Source organism: Lissotriton helveticus, chromosome 2_1, assembly GCF_964261635.1.
Source record: "Lissotriton helveticus chromosome 2_1, aLisHel1.1, whole genome shotgun sequence".
NCBI lineage: Eukaryota > Metazoa > Chordata > Amphibia > Caudata > Salamandridae > Lissotriton > Lissotriton helveticus.
The window spans coordinates 1,008,518,049-1,008,536,728 of record NC_136059.1 but is presented as its reverse complement, the minus strand read 5'-3'; the positions used below and the strand labels follow the sequence as shown (position 1 = coordinate 1,008,536,728).

Genomic DNA, 18,680 nt, shown 5'->3' with positions numbered 1-18,680 from the left:
CCAGACAGTAATTTACACAGAGCCTTGACATCTATAGCATATACTTAAACACCATCAGGTGTGTTTTTTTTTGGCTCTTTCCTAAATTTGCCGACGCGTTTCAGGTTCAAGTCCTGTGTCCCCAAACCATCATCAGGGCTGTGTTAGTCTGTTGAGAATGCAACAAAACATACAGATTTAATTTGTGCTCTGACATCACCATTCTATCTGTATCAACTATTCCTGGAAAGCTAGTGAGGCCCATACCTGTATATCCCTAGCAGGGGTATTAAAGGTAACTTCATTCGACTCAGTGCTGGATGTTCACTCTCATTCAGCAACCTGTTCTGCATAAAATATTAATACAGCATTGTAGGTTCATGATTTAGTTAGTGTAAGGCCTTATCATTAGTGGAAAATGAGCCTTAATCATACCTCTGTTTTAGTGGGAAGGTTCTGCGGGAGGGAGAGGAGGATCTGTCTTTCTTAATTCTCTCCTGTATAGGAAGACATAATGCTCTTTAAGCATTTGCGTTAACCAGATAGTTTTCCCTTTGACAAAGGGTCATTGAAATGAGATCTCAAACATACCTAAAACGGTGTGTAACTGCCGTAAATCATTAGGTCCCACGGTCTTTTCGTCAATATTTTAAAGTCTGTTCTCCTATTAACAAAATGACAGAATATTACAAACTTGTTTTTGGCTTTTACTTAACGAAATACTCCGTGGTCTAGGCATCACTCGTACCTCTGTTTTGTATCACGGCGAGAGGCCTCCTCTCACTGTCAGTTCCAACCCCGTCCGGGGCTCGAGTAAAGGGCGTTGCTCGCGCGGTTCGGTACCGCGTTTTAGCCTTTTGTCTACCACGAATTAATCTGGAGAAAAGAAAACATTTTATCAGGCGCGTTTATTCAGTCTCAATGCCAGACAACGCTTGCTTCAAGGCATCAATCCGCATACCTGGAGTGTTTGTTTATGTCGAGCGCGGTCGGGTTCAAAAACTGCGTCTCTGCCTCCTCCCGGATCAAGCCGGAAGCAATTTCATTTAGGCTTAAAAAAATGTGAAAGGTACTAGACCTTCTGGGACTCGTAGTTCATTACCGATGCGAATGCAGATTAGTTTAAAAAGAAAACTTGTCGTGGTCGCATTGCTATCATCGCGCTCTCTAAGATTCTTTTTTTGATTTCTCCATACCACTTCTAGTGGCAGTGCGTGTTATGTATAGTGAGTGGAACCAGTGAATGTACGGGCAATGCATGGGACCGAATGCCGGCAGTCACGTGTGCATGTCTCTGTGCACCAGTAGTGCATGAAGTTTTAGTGTTTGTCATTCATGAGATTCAGCAAAGGGCTGTCACCGCTTCAATAACACTCAGTGGCACGGCGTCAACCCTCAAATTCTGGACAATTCGGACATGCTGTTTAAGCCCGACAATATACAATTAATTTTCAAAATTAAGTATGCCTCTTTTTCCAGAAGCCTACGCTCAACGTCTGCAGGGCGCTGTATGTTATTCAGTGTAAAAAGCACAGACCACTTAAAATCATTCTCCTTATGTGACATCTCAACAAAATTGGTTTTCGTATACGGAGTGAATTGCATGAGGGGGTCAGGTTGACGGTTGAGGCTCTGAAGAGGTAAATTGTTTAAGAATTGATTTCGTGGGACATGGGGATGTCAGGTTGTTATGTGAGGTGGGGTTGGGCTAATGGTGTAAGAGGGGCATTAATAGGGGGTAAATTAGATGTTAAAGATTACCTTTGTTTCATTTTTTTTTAAATATTTAAATTTTAAACATTTGATGGATATTTGATGCACTTTTAGCTTGGAGGGATTAAGGATGCAGTGGGAATGGGTTTATTTAAGTTATAGTATGTGAGTGTAATTCAAATGATGAAGTTGGGGAGGTAGAGAGGGTCGTTTTGGGTGGAGACATTGGGTATTACAGCATTTCATTTTACATAGTATGTTTGAATTGAGCAGTAAGTTGAGTTGCTTTTTTCATGTGTTTCAGCGACCCCTGACGAAGAGACAGCATGGCTCGAAATGCATTGGGTATGACATAAAGGGTCTTTTCTGAAACATGGTTGACCTCACATGCCACTGTTGAAAGCCTGGATTGGCAGCAGGAGGCATTTGAAATTGGTGAATAAAGCATTCAGGCGCAACCATTCTGTCTCTGTGGTGATTAAATATGAAAGAACATGGATAAAATGACTGGTAAAAAGTTTGGAATACACTGATAAAAATGTTGAACTTTGGAGTAAGTGGTTTTCATTGAGAGATTATTCCCCATTCAGCAGTGCAGCAGTTGGTGCGCGTATTAAGTGCCCGCTTTTGGAGTACTTTTAGGAAGTAGGCATTTTTTTGCCCTAAACATTTGGTGCCTGCAGTCTGTTCCTAGTCCACATGATTAGGTGTACTTGGTTGTTGGCCTTTGTGTATTCCTCCAAAACATCCACACAATAGAGGGACTAGAGTTTGGGCAGATGGGCCATTGTAGCAGGATGAGGGGGCGGAGCTGTGCACAGACCTGCTTACCCTTCAAGGACACTCCCTCTGCTCGTACACAAATAACTTCACACCAGCCTTCTGTGACTACAAATATCCTGGGACCAGATCAGGAAAGAAGGAAAATCCAGACACGTCTTTCAGGGGAAAACTTTAAGAGTTTCCTACACTTCAAGGTGGTACCAGGTATAAAGGTTGAACTCCCAGACCCACTCTTCAGTTCACTTCTAGACCTAAGGAAGGACCCTCAGAAGACTGACCTGCTGCCTTTGGCCCGCTGCGTACTTCAAAGGACTGCTCTACACACAATGAGGACTGCCCTGCTTCCTGAAGCCTGCCCTGTGCCTAAATCACAAAGGTACCCCAACGTAATAGAAATAACTTCAACTAACCTTGGTTAGGAATGGGAAGGTTAATAATGAAGCATCCTAGTTATTACCCACTAGGTTGTGGTAAAGGAAAAGATTCATTTTGTTTATATTTCCCTCACACACCCTTGTGGTGTCATGCTTCATCATCGGGTCACCCTGACTCCTAAAGGTCAGGGTGGGCTTGACAATTTTTCAAGGAGCTCTTTCAAGATGTGGCCAGGGGGTCTTAAAGATTAAAAATCCTCAAACAATTCCTGGTTTCCCTTTATTCTTGGAAATGGCTGGGATATTAAAAATAAAGGCATATAAAGGGGAAATTGGATATTAATGGTCCTATGACCCCCGTGCCGACATATTTGAACTCAATATATGGCCAAAAATTTGTCCAGGGCTTCAGGGCAAAAAAAGAAGAAATGAACTCCCTGGTGAGAGGTGAGGTTCAATACTACACTACTCCTATTTCGTGAAGAAAGTGCAGATATCTGCTCCTTTGTTTTAAACAAAAGATACACTTATCTTGTGCATGTTCATTTTCTTTTTACTCCAGCTGTATAACAGGGAAAAAAAGAAGAAAAAAGAGAACATAAGGTAACAACATTATTGTGATGCCTGTAGTTTCCCATTCGTGATGTACTTATGAACTGCACCCATGCTCAACCAACAGGGGGTGAGTGCAAGCCATATTTTTCTGTAACCTGGCTGGTGCGCATTTTACCAGGGTTATTTTCAGCCACTCTTTATAAAGTGTTGTATATTAACTGGCGATAAACATCGCATTTTGATTTTATTCCCATTCTGGTGTACGTGTAATTGTTAAAAAACACCGGTGTGACACTTTCATCAAACCATACAATTGCACAATCATTCACCATAAGTTCATTCAAACTGTCATATTCCTCTCTCCCTTACCCCGCTTTGGGAGAGGTAATTCATCTCAGGGAATCGCAGTGGGAGGTGTAGTCCTCTAGTCAACTCTGATCATTGTGTGGAGAAATTGCCGATAGTACGTTTCGGCGTATACGTGGAAGAAAAAGCAGCAACAGAAACAGGCACTGTTCTGCCTTTAGTAAATCTGCATTGATAATTACCATCCCCACATACCTGTGTGTGGTGTATCCCGCATGGGGCCAATCAAGATACTAACTTCAAGGGTCCTGCCCCGTGTGAAGACCTGCTTGGTTGTGCGTCCCCGGGCTTAACAATTGTAAGTTGCATTAAACACAGACTCTACAAAGGGTAAGCATTGGCAAATTAAATAACTCCATTTTCAAATTTTTAAAAGTTGCTTACAAAATCAAGAAATCAAGGAACTATTTCATATGTATTATACCTTTTTATTTGTTTATAGCTGAAGCAAACACACAAAAACATTTGAGTTGCATTAACAGGAACAAAGTTGTCTAGTCACTTCCGCACAAAGAAACAAGAATTTTTCCATAATCTCCATTGGTATCATCCTGTGAATGTAAACAGATAACCACATTGAGTTAGAGTTGCTAAACAAACAAGAAAAACTAAATTGGATGGTTGGGGAAGGCAAAACACAAGATACTTAAATGCTACAATTCAAGTAGTTCAAGCAGTGTATAAGATTTCTCTAACTGGGAAAGGACCTAAATTCTACAGAAACCCTTCCTCAGAAGATACTTCTGATACCAGCCTTTTGTGGATTTTTCATGGTTATCTACCTCTCTTTCCTCTGCCACTTTTGAAAGCAACGTATCTGTCTTAGAATGTATAGCACCTTGGAATCTGTGGATGAGTTTAGTGCCAAACAAAGCACCAAATAAATAAATACATATAAATGCATGTGAATGAAGAAGCCCGATAGTTTCCCCTTCTTACCTTACAGGAGAGATTTTGGTTGATCTGCAACTGTCCAGCACTATTAGTAGCATCGCTATTACCATATTATGTGCATCATTCCTGCTGTATAACAGTCCAGCATCCAACAATAAACTAGATGATGTATCACAAATGTTGTGAGAACATTTTGTATTATTCTAGTGCCGCAAATTGATTACAATTTTGAAATTCCCTCATGTGTGGCTATTTTACTTAAGCATTTTGAAGAGTCACAACTTTATCTGGTTCATTCAAGGCACGGAAGATGCATATGCCAGTGAAGTGAATGTAGGAAGGAGCACAGAGGAGAGTTTGATTTGCTGAATGAAAATACCATTGAGGAGTGTCCTACTTAAATAATGACATAAAGAATCTCAGATATGTTCAGAGAGATAGCTTTAAGTGTTTTAGCCATGTCCTTGAAGCAAACCCTGCTTTCAATGAGCAGCCTGTGCAAATAACTCAGTATAAGGATGAACTGCTCCCTTCTAGGATGTTTAGTTGTCAGACATGCTTCTGCCTTTTATACTTTGCTGGGTTTCAAGATAGATGAAGTTGTCTTTGTCCAGTCAGGAGTGGAATATAGGAGTAATTTGCAGAATCTTAAACTGTTGTTAAATGTAAATGTTATCTTCAGGAACTTTGCCTGGATAAATTAGATGCTGGTATATTTGGCAGACTACAAATTCCAAGCCAAATTACTATTACTGTCATAATAGATTCACAGATTGTAGACTGATTAGCTGGCAAAGGCAGGAGGTCCATATTCGCAGCCAGACCAGTTTGCTCCAGACGGAAATATCAGGGTGGCAAGGAGGAGCTCAGCTTTTACTGGATTACTCCTAAGAAAGTTGGTTCCCATCCACCATTGGCTGATAAATATTTGGCCAGCGAGTCAGGATCTCACATGCTAACATCAGTTGGAGAGACTTTAGACAACCTGGAGATATTCTTTCTGACATCAGCATATATTTACAATTGGGCTCCTGTGAGATGGGGAAGTTATGTGAGAGGCCACACACACAAACTTAACTAGAAAAGTGGAGAATGGTGATCTCTTGAGAATATCACAACTGATTCCCTGATCCCTTAGGTAAATGTGCGAGGGTGACTATCTGTTGCCTATCCCTGAGAAATGATTTGTACCTGTTAAAAAAAGTTTCTGTGAAACCTGTCTATGTCAGTCTATTGGTGAATAGTAAATAGTAATTATTTCAGAAGTTAATGTTTCACACTGTAATAGCAAGTAAATTGTGTTGTAAAAGTAATTGTTTTGATGAAATGGTCAAAAGAGGATCTTCCTCTTGGTTACTTATTTATTTTTGGGGAGTTTCATATAGTGCAAACTCGGCCCAAAGGTATCAGAGTGCTTTACATAAGCACCAGTTGCATTACAGATAGACACTTTCATTTTTGATAGGCACAGAAAGATTACGTGATTTGCCCAGAATCAGAGGATTTTGAGTGTCCCTGTCGAGACTCAAACCCGGTTCCCTTGCTTTGAGGTTGACTACTCTGGCCGTTATGACACATCCTCTCTCTTAGTGTAACCATTTACGTGTAACCATTTACCCAGTGTATCCACAGACACTAGCTCATAGAGTGCAGTCTAGCAATAAAAAAAATTTCAAGAGATGGCTGTACATGGATGATACCCTGGTCGTTGTCAGAACTACTGCTGTTTTTAAACCTAAGATTGAAGCTATCAAGGACTTCTCTGCGATATCGAGGAGGGAATAATTGTATAAACTATAGACATATCAATCCATGCATACCATCAGTCTACCTCAAAGGAACTACCAGGAAGTAATTGTGCCACACCTAAGAGGTATATATGTCCACATAGCGCTGTATCGTCTATATCTGTTCTGTAAAATGAATATAAGACAAATGGCCAACCTGCACCAATCCTTGAGCCTGATTCACAAAAGTAAAGTTAGACTTTTGGTTTGAGTTTAGACCAAAAGTCTAACTTTACTAGTTTTCGGTATTCACAAAGGTAAATTATGAGTATTATCTTTACCTCGGGACGGAATCTCCTCACTCAGGCGGAATCTCTGCACTCGGGCAGAGATCCGCCCTGAGGGTGGAGATTATGATCGAGTGCGGAGATGCCACTGTAAGTGCAGGATAGAATCTTCTCATTTGGTCATAGATTCTTCCCAGAGTGCCGAAACTCTGGCAGAGTACGGACATTAAAATACCACTCGTAACATAACTTTGTGAATACCGAAAGTCATACTCCTAGACTTTTGGACTAAGTTTATCTTTGTGAATTGGGCCCCTTGGTTTTATCTCAATCTCTCCCTAGCATTTGGCATCCTCTGTATTTTTAAACCGTGAATGGAAAATGCGCATCCTCTATTTTGGGTAGAGAAAGCAAAAATTCCAGTTTAAAAGAAAGGCAATTTCCATTAGTTAAGGGTGACTGATCTCTCCTGAATTTAAGTTCTATCTTTACATAGCAGCAGCACTATACCTGTGGTGAGGGATATCAATGTAGAACACTGAAATTATGTAATGTAATGATTCCTCACGCACCAGAGGGATATGGCCCTTAGAATAATTCCCACATTGAGATTCTTCATAAAAGCAGATTCAGCTAACTTGTTTATTTGAGTAAGTTAAAACTTGCAAAGTGACAAGCATCTAAATGCTTCATGGCCTTCTTGGATTTCTCAATACAATTTGGGTTTCAAGAGCAGACTTGTTTTTAGAAATATCTTCCTCAACTATTTTAACTTGAAATGGGTGTGTACTGCTTATGAATACAATTATTATAATCTCTTTTAGGTATATCTATAACAGAGTCACACTGATGCCAATTTAAGATTGACTAAACAATATCCTCGGACGAAGCGTAACATGCCCGTTAGATGTATTAGTTGTACTCTATAACTTGTGGCCTATAACATATAATCCTACATCCTCTTGCTACCTCTAACACTGTAATGCTGGGCACCATAGTTTGTTTATTTTTTGTACATACAAACTATGGCATTCTAAAAGTCTAAACATAGAGAAAGGGTTGCGTGCACGGAAGGCCTATAAGGAATGTCCATGGTTTGCAGTGGTCTATCTCAATCTCCCGTACATGACCAAAAACTTGGCACAGAATAGAAGACAGGGAAAAAGCTATTTTAGGATATACATAATTTTCCTTAGGGCTACATTTCAATGGATCAAATATACTAATATTTACATGCTAGATCATACTCCATAAAAAATGCACACAATTACACTTAATAGCTCAGTTGGTTGCCAATATGTAGAGCAGAGGTTAGCAAAGGGCTACCTATGCTTTGGTTTTGTTCCATGCTGGTCAAAAACAACGTGTCCAATTCTATCAAATTCCCCACTTTTGCACCTTCATGAAACTGAAATGATTGTGATGGTGAAGAATGCTACCTGACAGTTACATTTTTTACTTAAACATTTATGCACACTAATTCAAAAATTGACAATGAATGTGAAAAACTTATTTCACTAAATTGGAGGTTTAACCAGTTTTTGAAAGTTTTTCTCCCAGAATGTCATCTTTTTTTAATATCACTGATTCCTAAACTTTATGAAGTTGTTCTTTAGGATTACTGGGGTGGCCCAGTGTGTGGGAGGCATCTCCCGCACCTGTGGAGGCATCGCCAGTCCCATGAGTCCCTGATAGAGGAGCACAATGGGCTACCACCGACCAAAAATGATTCTGCCTCACCACCAGTCCATTTTAAAATCGGGCAGCAGATACTGCAACATTATTCTGACATAAAGAGAATCGAGGGGGGAGATCATATCATGTGAAAGATGGTATCTACACCTCTGCGTTCTCCTGCTTATTGGCAGCACAGAGATCATAGGTGAGACCTTGTTGGAAAAGAGTATACGGCCTCACTCCACCAAGATCTAAAGAGAGTACTAGATTATTGCCTTTTTAGCTTCCGTCAGAAGTAACTGCTCTGTACCAGAAGGTGGATTACTCTAAAAACAATTCCTACATAAATGATAATACTCATGCAGTCTTCTCTTGGATAACAGTGACACATTCATTACTTTACAATGAAAGCATGTTCCTCTAGACTAATGTACTAGTGCAAAATTAAAAAAATACAAAGGAAAACTTTAGGAAGTCAGGAAGCACTTACCCGGATAGCCTTCCGAAGTGCTTTGCCATACATCCGCTTGTACTGAGCTTTGATCTCATTCATGTCAACCTCATGACGGGAAACCATAATTCTTATCAATTGTCTGTCTCTAGTTCCATCACCCTGTTGAAATTGCAACCCATTTTTGTTACCTATAAACTTCACACTACTATTCAAATCAAATTATTTTTCTACTTGCATTTTTGAAGCTTAGCATCAAAACAAGCTCTTTTGTGTAATTCTTATTTATGAGTTTCGAAAATAACATGTTCACTTTTATGTGGAGTTGTTTTATGTTAAGATAGTTAATATATAATGCATATATCCCATGAACACCGTTGCATCTAGGCCCTGGCTCACCCAAACCTGACTGATTCACAAAGGTAACCTTTGACTTCTGGTCTAAGTTCAGACCAGAAGTCTAACTTTACTACTTTACGGTATTCACAAAGGTAAGTTACAAGTAGTATAATTCGGGCAGAGATCCGCGCATAGTGCAGAGATTCCGCCCTGGGTGTGGAGATTCCGATCCAAGGGTGGTGTGGAATCTCCACACTTAAGAGGAGATTTTGCCTTGCGAGAGAAATTTCCACCCCAAGTGTGGAAACTCTGCTCCGAGTACAGATGTAAAGATACTACTCATAACTTACATTTGTGAATACCGAAACTCATAAACTTAGGGGCGTATGTACAAGCCCCTATCGTCACAGGAACATCACTTTTTGAAACATTCCTGTGGCGATAGGAGCCTTGCCTTATATACAAGGCAGTGTAAATCTTTAAGTTTGAAATCAATTTGATTAAATCATAACCTGTTGTACATCTATTTTGCCACTTAAGTTCATGGCACAATGGTAAATACTCATAAGAATAGAAAATGCTACACGGGGAATAGATTCAAAGAAATTAGACTTTATGTAAATATGGTTATTGTATCCTCCACAGGGGTTCTTAATTGTTTTAAAGATTGAAGGCCCTGAAGATGGCCTTAAGAATTTGACAACAATAAGGCCGAAACGTCGACTTAAAAATCCACATCTTTTTAGACAGTTTTGTTCTGGACAACGTGGTCTTTGTTTATCTGACAAGATCTGCTGCCATATATCTCTAACGAGTGGAACACAACGCAAGTGGATTTTAAGAAAAATTAATTTACTTCTTGTCCAATTGTATATTGTTGATTTATTCTTTTTTTCTTCTTTGAAGATATGAATGATGTACCCCGAAGGATGAAAACTTTTACATAAAGTCTAATTTCTTTGAATCTATTCCCCGTGTAGCATTTGCTATTCTTATGAGTATTTACCATTGTGCCAAGAACTTAAGTGGCAAAATAGATGTACAACAGGTTATGATTTAATCAAATTGATTTCAAACTTAAAGATTTACACTGATCAATTACCTGCAATTTATGCATCAACGAATTCCCTTGTTGCCAAACTTCTAAAACAATTTTCAGCCCAAGCTCGCAAGGGTTTATTGGGTCACCCACTTCGAATATTATTATGTACAAGGCAGCGTTAAGCCACCAAATGTGGCTGAACGCTGCCTTGTACATAAGGCACCTGTTAGAAATAGGGTCCCTCGTTGGCACTGGCTGGTGCCAATGTCCAAATAGAGACCATTCTTCCTAAGTCAGGTCAAGAGGGCTACCCACTTCGATAACCCCTGCTCAACCCTGTGGTAACGTAGCACGAGCAGTTAGGCCTATCTCAGGGGCAGTATGTGAAGCATTTGTGACCATGCACAATAAGGCAGTAACGACACCACAGAGGGACACAACTCAAGTAGGTATATAAAAATAGTATCTTTATCTAAGGTTTAACTCAACACTCTCAAAGCGTTTCAACAAGCTACAATGCACTTAAATCAGAAGGGACTTTAGAATGCACTCACGTATTCACCAGAACCTGGCACTGACTGAGATCAAGGGCGGGGCCTACACCGCTCATTGCGCACCAAGTTCCTGCCATTGAAAGGGGACACAGCACGCAGCTTCTTGAAGAAGCGGAGACGGTGACAAGCGGACGCCCAGCGACCACAAGGGCTGCGGCGGCCCGGTCTGGTGGTGGTAATGACTGTCATTGTGCAGCTCAGTGGTGGGATCACAGCGGCAGCAGCTCTCTCTTAGCTGAGGCGGCCCACGAGATGATAGCGACAATCCTTGACAATGGTGAACAAGATGTGGGCACACAGCGGCCGCAGCTCTCCCTTAGCTGCGACAGCCCACAGGACGAATCACAATGATGCAAAGTTTGCAAAGGTGCGGGCTCTCAGAGGCAGCAGCTCTCTCTTAGCTGCGGTGGCCCACACGACAAATCACCATGATGCAAAGGTGCAGGCACTCAGCGGCAGCAGCTCTCTCATAGCTGCGGCAGCCCACAGGACAAATCACGATGATGCAATGTTGGCAAAGGTGAGGGAACTCAGCGGCAGCAGCTCTCTCTTAGCTGCGGCGGCCCACAGAACAAATCACGATGAGGCAAAGTTGGCAAAGGTGCGGGGCACTCAGCTGCAGCAGCTCTCTCTTAGTTGCGGCGGCCTACAGGACAAAGGATGGCTCGTACAACGGTGGGCACTCAGTGGCGGTAGCTCTCTCTTAGCTGCAGCAGCCCACACAGATTCAGCAAAGGTTCTGAGGATTCAAACTGAGGCCGGCTCTCAGCGGCGGCAGCTCTCTCTTAGCTGCAGCAGCCCACACAGATTCAGCAAAGGTTCTGAGGATTCAAATTAAGGCGGGTTCTCAGCTGCGGCAGCTCTCTCTTAGCTGCAGGAGCCCACACATGTTTAGCGAAGGGTTACCAGTCCCAGTTCCACACAGTAGACCTAGAGGTTTACTCAATGGAGGCCTCACCTGCAAGTAAGATTCCTCGCACAGGAACTCCGAAGGCTGGCGGGATGAAGTCTACTGTCCCTGAGACTTCAGCAGGAGACGCTCTCAATTCAGGCCCTCGGGTAGTTTCTTCAGCAAGTTTGGTGATAGTTTCAAAGTCCTTTCCTCTGTTTACTTGGAAAGAGGTTCGTCTTGACATCCAGAAGGAACACACTTTAAAAAGGTTTCAGCGCAGCATTATATTTCTAAAAAGTCTTTGTTCTTCTAAGGTCGCAAATCATTGAATCCAGCCAGAACCAGTTTGGTGGGGTCAGGGGGCACTTGGTTTATGAGGCGACATCCTGCCCTTTCAGAATGAGGGGCCTGCTGTAAGACGTCCCATGGGAGGTGGAGCCATCATTCACCTTGCCAGGCATGGCCCTGCTCTTATCAAAGAGTCACCCCTCCCCATGCTCTGCATGCCGCACTGTCTCTCCAGCCAGGTCTGACCCAGCAGGCCCTGCTGCTCCAAAACCAGACGGCCAATATACATACTAGCAAATCCTACAGAAAAGCTTAGGCAAGAAAATACCTTGTTTCCAGAAGAGGCATTTTCGAACATGGAATATATAAACAGGTCTTACTAAAAGGTGTGTCTCCCTGTCCTCATCTTAAACATATCAAATTTGAATTTCCTATCAGTTTCAAGGGGTCAGAAAGGATTATGGAATGTAATCCTCAGCCTGCCAATTCCGGCCTATGAGGACTGATAGCTTCAAAATAGTAAGCAGTGAAATGGAGGGTACTCGCTATTAGAACATGCTACACAGACCTAGGCATTACGTTGATCTCAATTCATATAGTCATATTTACACAGGGAGCATTCACACTATGGCACTGATTAGCAGTGGCACAGCACCCAGAGCATCTAAATCCAGCCAGCATGAAAGACATGAAGAGAAAAGAGGGTGGGAGACCCACGCCAATGATGTCGGGTCTAACAGCACCCTTTCACGCTATGGTTAGCGTGAAAGGGAAGTGCAGTGGGTGTTGCGGTGGGCGTTCCACCGCAATACCCATTGTATTTGACGCTACCCCCTATGTACAAGGGTGGCGTACACAGGAGGTAGCACCACAAATTAAGATCAGGAAAATCCTGGTCTTGAGTTGGCGAAACAAGGAGAAATTGATTATTTCTCCTCGTTTTTGCTTTTTCCATGTATGCTGCCCTGTGCAGCACTCATGGGAAAAGCAAAATGCCATGGTTTGTGTATGTATAGGAAGGTGTCCCTTCCTGTACATAAAAGAAACCTTTTTAAAATATGTCATTTTGTAACTTTCATGTGTGCTGCATGAAGCAGCACTCATGAAAGTTACAAAATGGAATTTTAGGATTGTTTAAGTGCAGGAAGGGACACCTTCCTACACATAACCAACCCTCCCAACAAAAGATGAAGTCAGCAAAAACAGGAGGCTGGAAAGCAAAATGTTGAGGAAAAGTCACACCGAGGATGTCAGGTCCAATAACTGTTATAATGGCAAGGCATTATTTCAGAATGGAAACACTTTCAACTTGATTCACCAAGGTAAACTTAGACCAAAAGACTAGGGGGATATGTACAATGAAGTGGTGGAGCTTGTCATTAGCCTCTTGGGCTTAACAACATGCTCTGCCACTTTGGAAATGCAAGGCTGCACCACATTTACAAGAATGTGTTGCAGCCTTGCGTTTCCCACTGAGATGGCGCTAAGTTTAACAACTTAGCACCAACGCAGGCACCCTTGCACCAGAGTGCACCAGAGTGGCATTGTCTGTAAAGCTAAAAATAATCAAAGGTAAGTTGATATGGATTGGACGCCCCAAGGTACTTGAAAATAAATTTCTGACACTATCCCAAAAGGTAGCCAAGGCAGGGAATTCATTAATTAAACATATGAATCACAGAAGCTAAGGCCAGCCCGCATTTCTTGCAGCTGACCGGTGAGCCTTTAGTGATTTTAGAGAGTTTTAATGGGGAGAAATAGGCCCTTTGAATGGTAAACAGGGGGTTCCTTTTCAGACGTGCCGGTTAAACTACCTCATATAAGATCTTGCAAGAATTCTGCCATAAATAGTCGCAATCTTGTGCAGTTAAGGAACCACCCCACAGTTCCTCGGCCAGTTTAAACTCGCCATTCACAGATTCGATTATGGCTTCATACCAAAAAGAAACCTCCTTCCTCCCAGGGGACTTAGCCACAAGCTGATGTTCTAGAAAGCTGCCACTCCCTATCGGGTGCTTGTGACATTATTTGCGGTTGGGCCCAGCTTTTCAACTGAAGATATTTAAACCTTGAGAGGCCTACACCAACTTTGTCTTTAAGTTTTTCCCTTGAAACAAGAATCGCGTCGGAGACCAGGTCCTTCCAGACCACCAACCCATGTTCTCTCAAGGGTACTGCCAGCCTATCCCTCAAACACTCCGGGGCAACAGGAGAGTCCCAGAGGGGATCCTGGCTAGAGAAGTAACAAAGCGTAGCTGTGCCCCTCAGTCTGGCCCAAGTTTTAGCGAAACCCTGAAGAACCTTCAACTTAACCTTTTTAAAAAACTTTGGGTCCCCAAATTTAAACAAAAAGCCCTCCTCAGGTAAGTTGGCGCCTCTAAGCATTGCTAGAAACAAGAATTGAGACAAAGGGGTATTAGGTGGTTGCAGGTTGGGCTACCTTTGAGTTGATGAGGGAGAGGAACTGTCACCTACCACACTTGCATATCACAAAGGCTCTCCCTGAGAAACCTCACAATGGAGTTGACACAAGTCTGTCTTGTCCCAGTCAAACTGGAGCCAGAGCATGGAGTGAGGAAATTTCTAGCACCTCTGGCCGTGGAAAACTCTAGAAACTTCTCCTACTTCAAAGTGGGAACGAGGTATAAATAATGGACCCCACAACCCAACTCTCCAGTAGACCTCAAGAAGTCTCAGAGAACTGTTTTACTGCTCTGCAAGAAGAACTTCTGCCCTGCTGCTTGGCTGCCTGAGTGGGAAGGACTCTACCTGCATCTTGAACCCATGGCCACCAGAATGATTCCAAGGGCTACTTGGCTGGTCTACTGCTCAGAGCCTCAGGAACAGAAACGGCTACAACCACTTTAAACTCAGCACTTGGACTCTGCCTGCTGTGAGTTTTGCCCCCAAGTTCATGATGTGGCAGGATTAGGAAAATGTTATGTCATAAAAATGTCTGTGTCTGAGTCATATTTAATCATTAAGACAATTTATGTGTAATGTCTATGCATTCAGTATGTAGTATACCTTTTAAAACACCAAGGGCCAGATGTACGACCTTTTTTCAGGGTCACAAATGGGAAATTGGACCGTTTGTGACCGCAAAATAATTCTGCCCTATGTACAAACCTGAGTCAGTAACCTATTACCGACTCACAAAATAAGATTGTGACTCGCTATTAGGAAGAGGAGTGCCAAGGGCGTCCCTTCCTAATAGCGAGTCATACTTCAATGTACCATTGTTTTGCGACCGCATTTGCAGCGGTATTTGAAAGTATTTTAATGCATTTGGTTCCATTTCTTTACAGCTGACACACACAGTAAGAAAATGGTCAGAAATGTATTCAGATACAGTACCTTCATTGAACGAAACAACTGTAGAGCAAAATAGGCTGGTTCGCTAATTGCGCATTGCACTGCAAAGACAATGATTAAGAATGTATTCAATACAGGAGCAGAAATTTGTAACATGGTTGACGCTCACACCCATATATTTTTTTTATTGCATTTTTTATTACATTGTTACATAAGAGAATGGATGACATGACGTAAATTAAGTTTACCAAAAACAAACATCACAAAAACCTGATATTTCATACAAAGTAATGTTTTTTAATACCTGTGAAAATGAGCATTTTCTGTCATAAGTTATAAATGAGAGGCTCTTTGTCTATTCATCACTGCCTGGCTCTTCCTCCTTACATTAAAGACTGTTTACAATCTGCCTTATCTATAATAATCATCACGAAATCCCCTTTCACAACCCCTCCAAAATTACACAAACACTCCAAACCACCATTCAATGTTATCTGCTTCAACAACCACCCGCTTCTTACATGCCCAAAGAATTAACCGTTCAGTCTTTGTCAATGTATTCACGTTCGTATTAGTGCCGGTTTCCTTTGAACTCTACTGGGGCAGGGCTGGAGTTGGGAAAGAAAAGCAGCCCTGGAAAAATGCTCAAACCAGCCAGCTACCTTTGTCTCTTTGTGCAAACCCTCTTTTACCATCGACCCATTCTCTCTCTAGGGCTGATTTTGACTTTGGCAGTGCAGGAGCGGTGCAGCATGCCACCACCCGCTCCTGCACTGCCAAAGCCGACTGCCGTGCACCCCCAGTGTTGGTCTCACGGTGGTACAGTGTAAAGGCTCATAGCTCGGAGCAATCCATGCCATGCAAGAACAAGGGTGCATGCATACAGGGGGGCACAACATGTGTCCCCCTGCATGGACCCCCATGAACATGGGCCAGGGCCCCCTTTGTTTTTCCCATCACCAGCCTTTTCATGGCAGGCTTACCGCCATGAAAAGGCTGGCAGTGGGGAACCTCGTAATATGCTTGGCGGTGCCGCAGTGGCACCGACAAGCATATTGCTGCCCCAGACCACCGTGGGACCCCGGTACCCTGGTGGTGCAATGGCGGTCCGACAGCAAAATTTGTAATACATCGGTCGGACTGCCAGTGCGGCTGTGGCAGGACCGCCACAGCTGCGCCCCAGCAAGTCCACTGCACCAGGGTCCAGTACAGACACAGTAGTCCCTCAAAAGCACTTTCACATTCATATTTCTAGCCATCATCAAACCAAAACAATATTCACCTATAAAATCCAAATCACTGTTGTATACATGAAGCGTCCTGGGTGCATCAATCTCATCATCCTATGCCTAAACACTGTGTAAAAAATGTCCTGTGCGTCCCAATATCAAACGTTTGCTCAAACTCCCAGATGATTTCTTCCAAAAACCAGATAGATCCTATCTTCATTAACAACATTTCCACAAGATGAAGCTCGTAGTTCGCATTCACCAATTTAGTGGCTTTAGAAACAACACAAATTTCTCATTAATACGTGAAAATGAAAGTCAAACACTGGCACATCATTTGGAAACGTGCTTAATCATTAATACAATTCATTTTGCTGGAAGAGATGAGTGAATGGCACATATGTCAACACTGTATTCCAAAGACAAGAAACTTCTTTTCTGATTGATTCTATTCAATCAAGATTTTGAATTAGGGCACCTTGCAACTCATCGTCAGTGTGTGGTAGGCCTGGTTCAGACATCTTTAACAGATATTAATATCTAAGATTACCACTACACAGTGTACAACACTCAATATATGTGCATAGATATACACATACAACAAGCATTGACAAAGCCAATAGGTATGGCGTTGTCCGCTAGCCTTTTGGCATTTCATGTTTTCTTTTGTCATGGCTTTTGTAAATATTCATTGTTTTGGGAACTGCCGGGAGTTTGTTAACCAAAAAAAAACACATTGACTAAAGATGCCATAACTCATAGTAAAGTAAGCCAATGGCTTGAAGTGGAGTGATGTGTTGCCCCTTGACACTCGAGTGGGTTGGAAAAAAATGTGAATGACACAACCAGAGACAAATGAATGAAGTGTTGCTAAAACCCCTATAGGTAACACTGTCAGGCACATATTGTTAATAAAATCGTATGTTCTTGGCTAACATAGACCTAAAAAAGACAATTGTTGAGCCATTGGCTGTCACCTCTGGACTTTGGGAAAGAAAGAAAGAAAGAAAGAAAGAAAGAAAGAAAGAAAGAAAGAAAGAAAGAAAGAAAGAAAGAAAGAAAGAAAAGCATGAACAAAGAAATGAACGAAGGAATTAATGAAAAAAGGAAAAAGAAATATTAATATGAAAGGATGAAAGAGGAAAGAAATAAGGTAAAAAGTAAAGGTATAAAGTAATTTATTATGCATGATTAATTATAACCGTTAGATACATTAAGTACATATAAAAATGGAGGTTCCTTGTTCATAATACAATAAATTAAAACAATGTTAAAAAGCCCACATCTATACTGTAATTAAGGCAATTAAGAATTCCTTAGAAAAAGGTACACCCATGATTATTACATTCTTCAAAACGCTGGGTAACTTAAACAGCGGAAAGTTTGAGTACCAATAAGTTGATGGATTGGGCTGCCAACCTGTCTATGCTCGGTACCTTGGTTTAAAGTGCCTGGACTGCAGCAGGGTGCTCTTTCTAAACTTGGGGGTACAAAAAACCAGCAATCCCTTGGAGAACTGGGCCTTATGGGCCGAGCGGCGCAGGGCACGCCTAAAATCTCCGGGTTCACCTGCCTTGTCAGACAGAGACACGAGACACTCTGTTAGGCGTAGAATATTAGGTTTATTAGCTGCAGCTAAGCACAGTTGTCCTAGAAGTACACCAGTGGTGAGTTCTCAGGAGACTGGCACTTAATTCCATGGCGCACAATCTTATATAGGACACATATTTACAATGCCTACTCCCAAAGCATACAAAACTGACAAATAGGAAGAGTTTGAAAACAAGTTATCGAGTATCTTGAATACGACCTTCTTTCAGACCCCGTGTTCTCCCCTCCCCTCAAGTTAATCAATGCTAGTGCATGTAATTCAATTTGCAGGTGACAGGACGTATTTGTGTGCCTCAAAGGATAGTTGTGTAATAGGAGAATACAAGGAGAGAATAGCGAAGGCCAGTCAAATAAGATAAAGTGAGGGAAGAATGGTGGGACCCAAACAGTCAACTAAGACAAGGATCAATCAGTCTAGACATGGATTAACAAACTTGGGCAGACCCTGACATCAGTTTCGTAAACAAGGACCGAGGGTTACTTTTTAACAGAGGAGACACCTAGCAGCTGGAAATGAATAACTACTATGTTCGCAGTGTGGCCTCAGTAACGGCAACACAAAATGGCGGCTATCACAAAATGACGGCTAGATACGGAACGAAGT

At 42.0% G+C, this 18,680-nt stretch overlaps 1 protein-coding gene and 1 long non-coding RNA gene across 2 annotated transcripts in view; both read right to left on the bottom strand.

Annotated features, from left to right (window-relative positions):
* Positions 1-345: 345 nt before the first annotated feature.
* On the bottom strand, positions 346-886 carry LOC144819576 (uncharacterized). Its single transcript, XR_013607448.1, has 3 exons — positions 728-886; positions 571-643; positions 346-476 (listed from the first exon to the last, which is right to left on the bottom strand). It is a non-coding gene; the product is annotated as an uncharacterized LOC144819576 (long non-coding RNA).
* A 3,314-nt stretch (positions 887-4,200) lies between these two features.
* LOC144819575 (annexin A1-like) overlaps positions 4,201-18,680 on the bottom strand; it is a 599,711-nt gene continuing 585,231 nt past the window's right edge. Inside the window, exons 12-14 of the mRNA XM_078677409.1 lie at positions 15,279-15,337; positions 8,846-8,968; positions 4,201-4,321 (exon numbers count right to left, since the gene is read on the bottom strand). Of these exons, the coding sequence (XP_078533535.1) occupies positions 4,265-4,321; positions 8,846-8,968; positions 15,279-15,337 (239 nt within the window). The 3' untranslated portion in view covers positions 4,201-4,264. The remainder of the gene's footprint in view (positions 4,322-8,845; positions 8,969-15,278; positions 15,338-18,680) is intronic.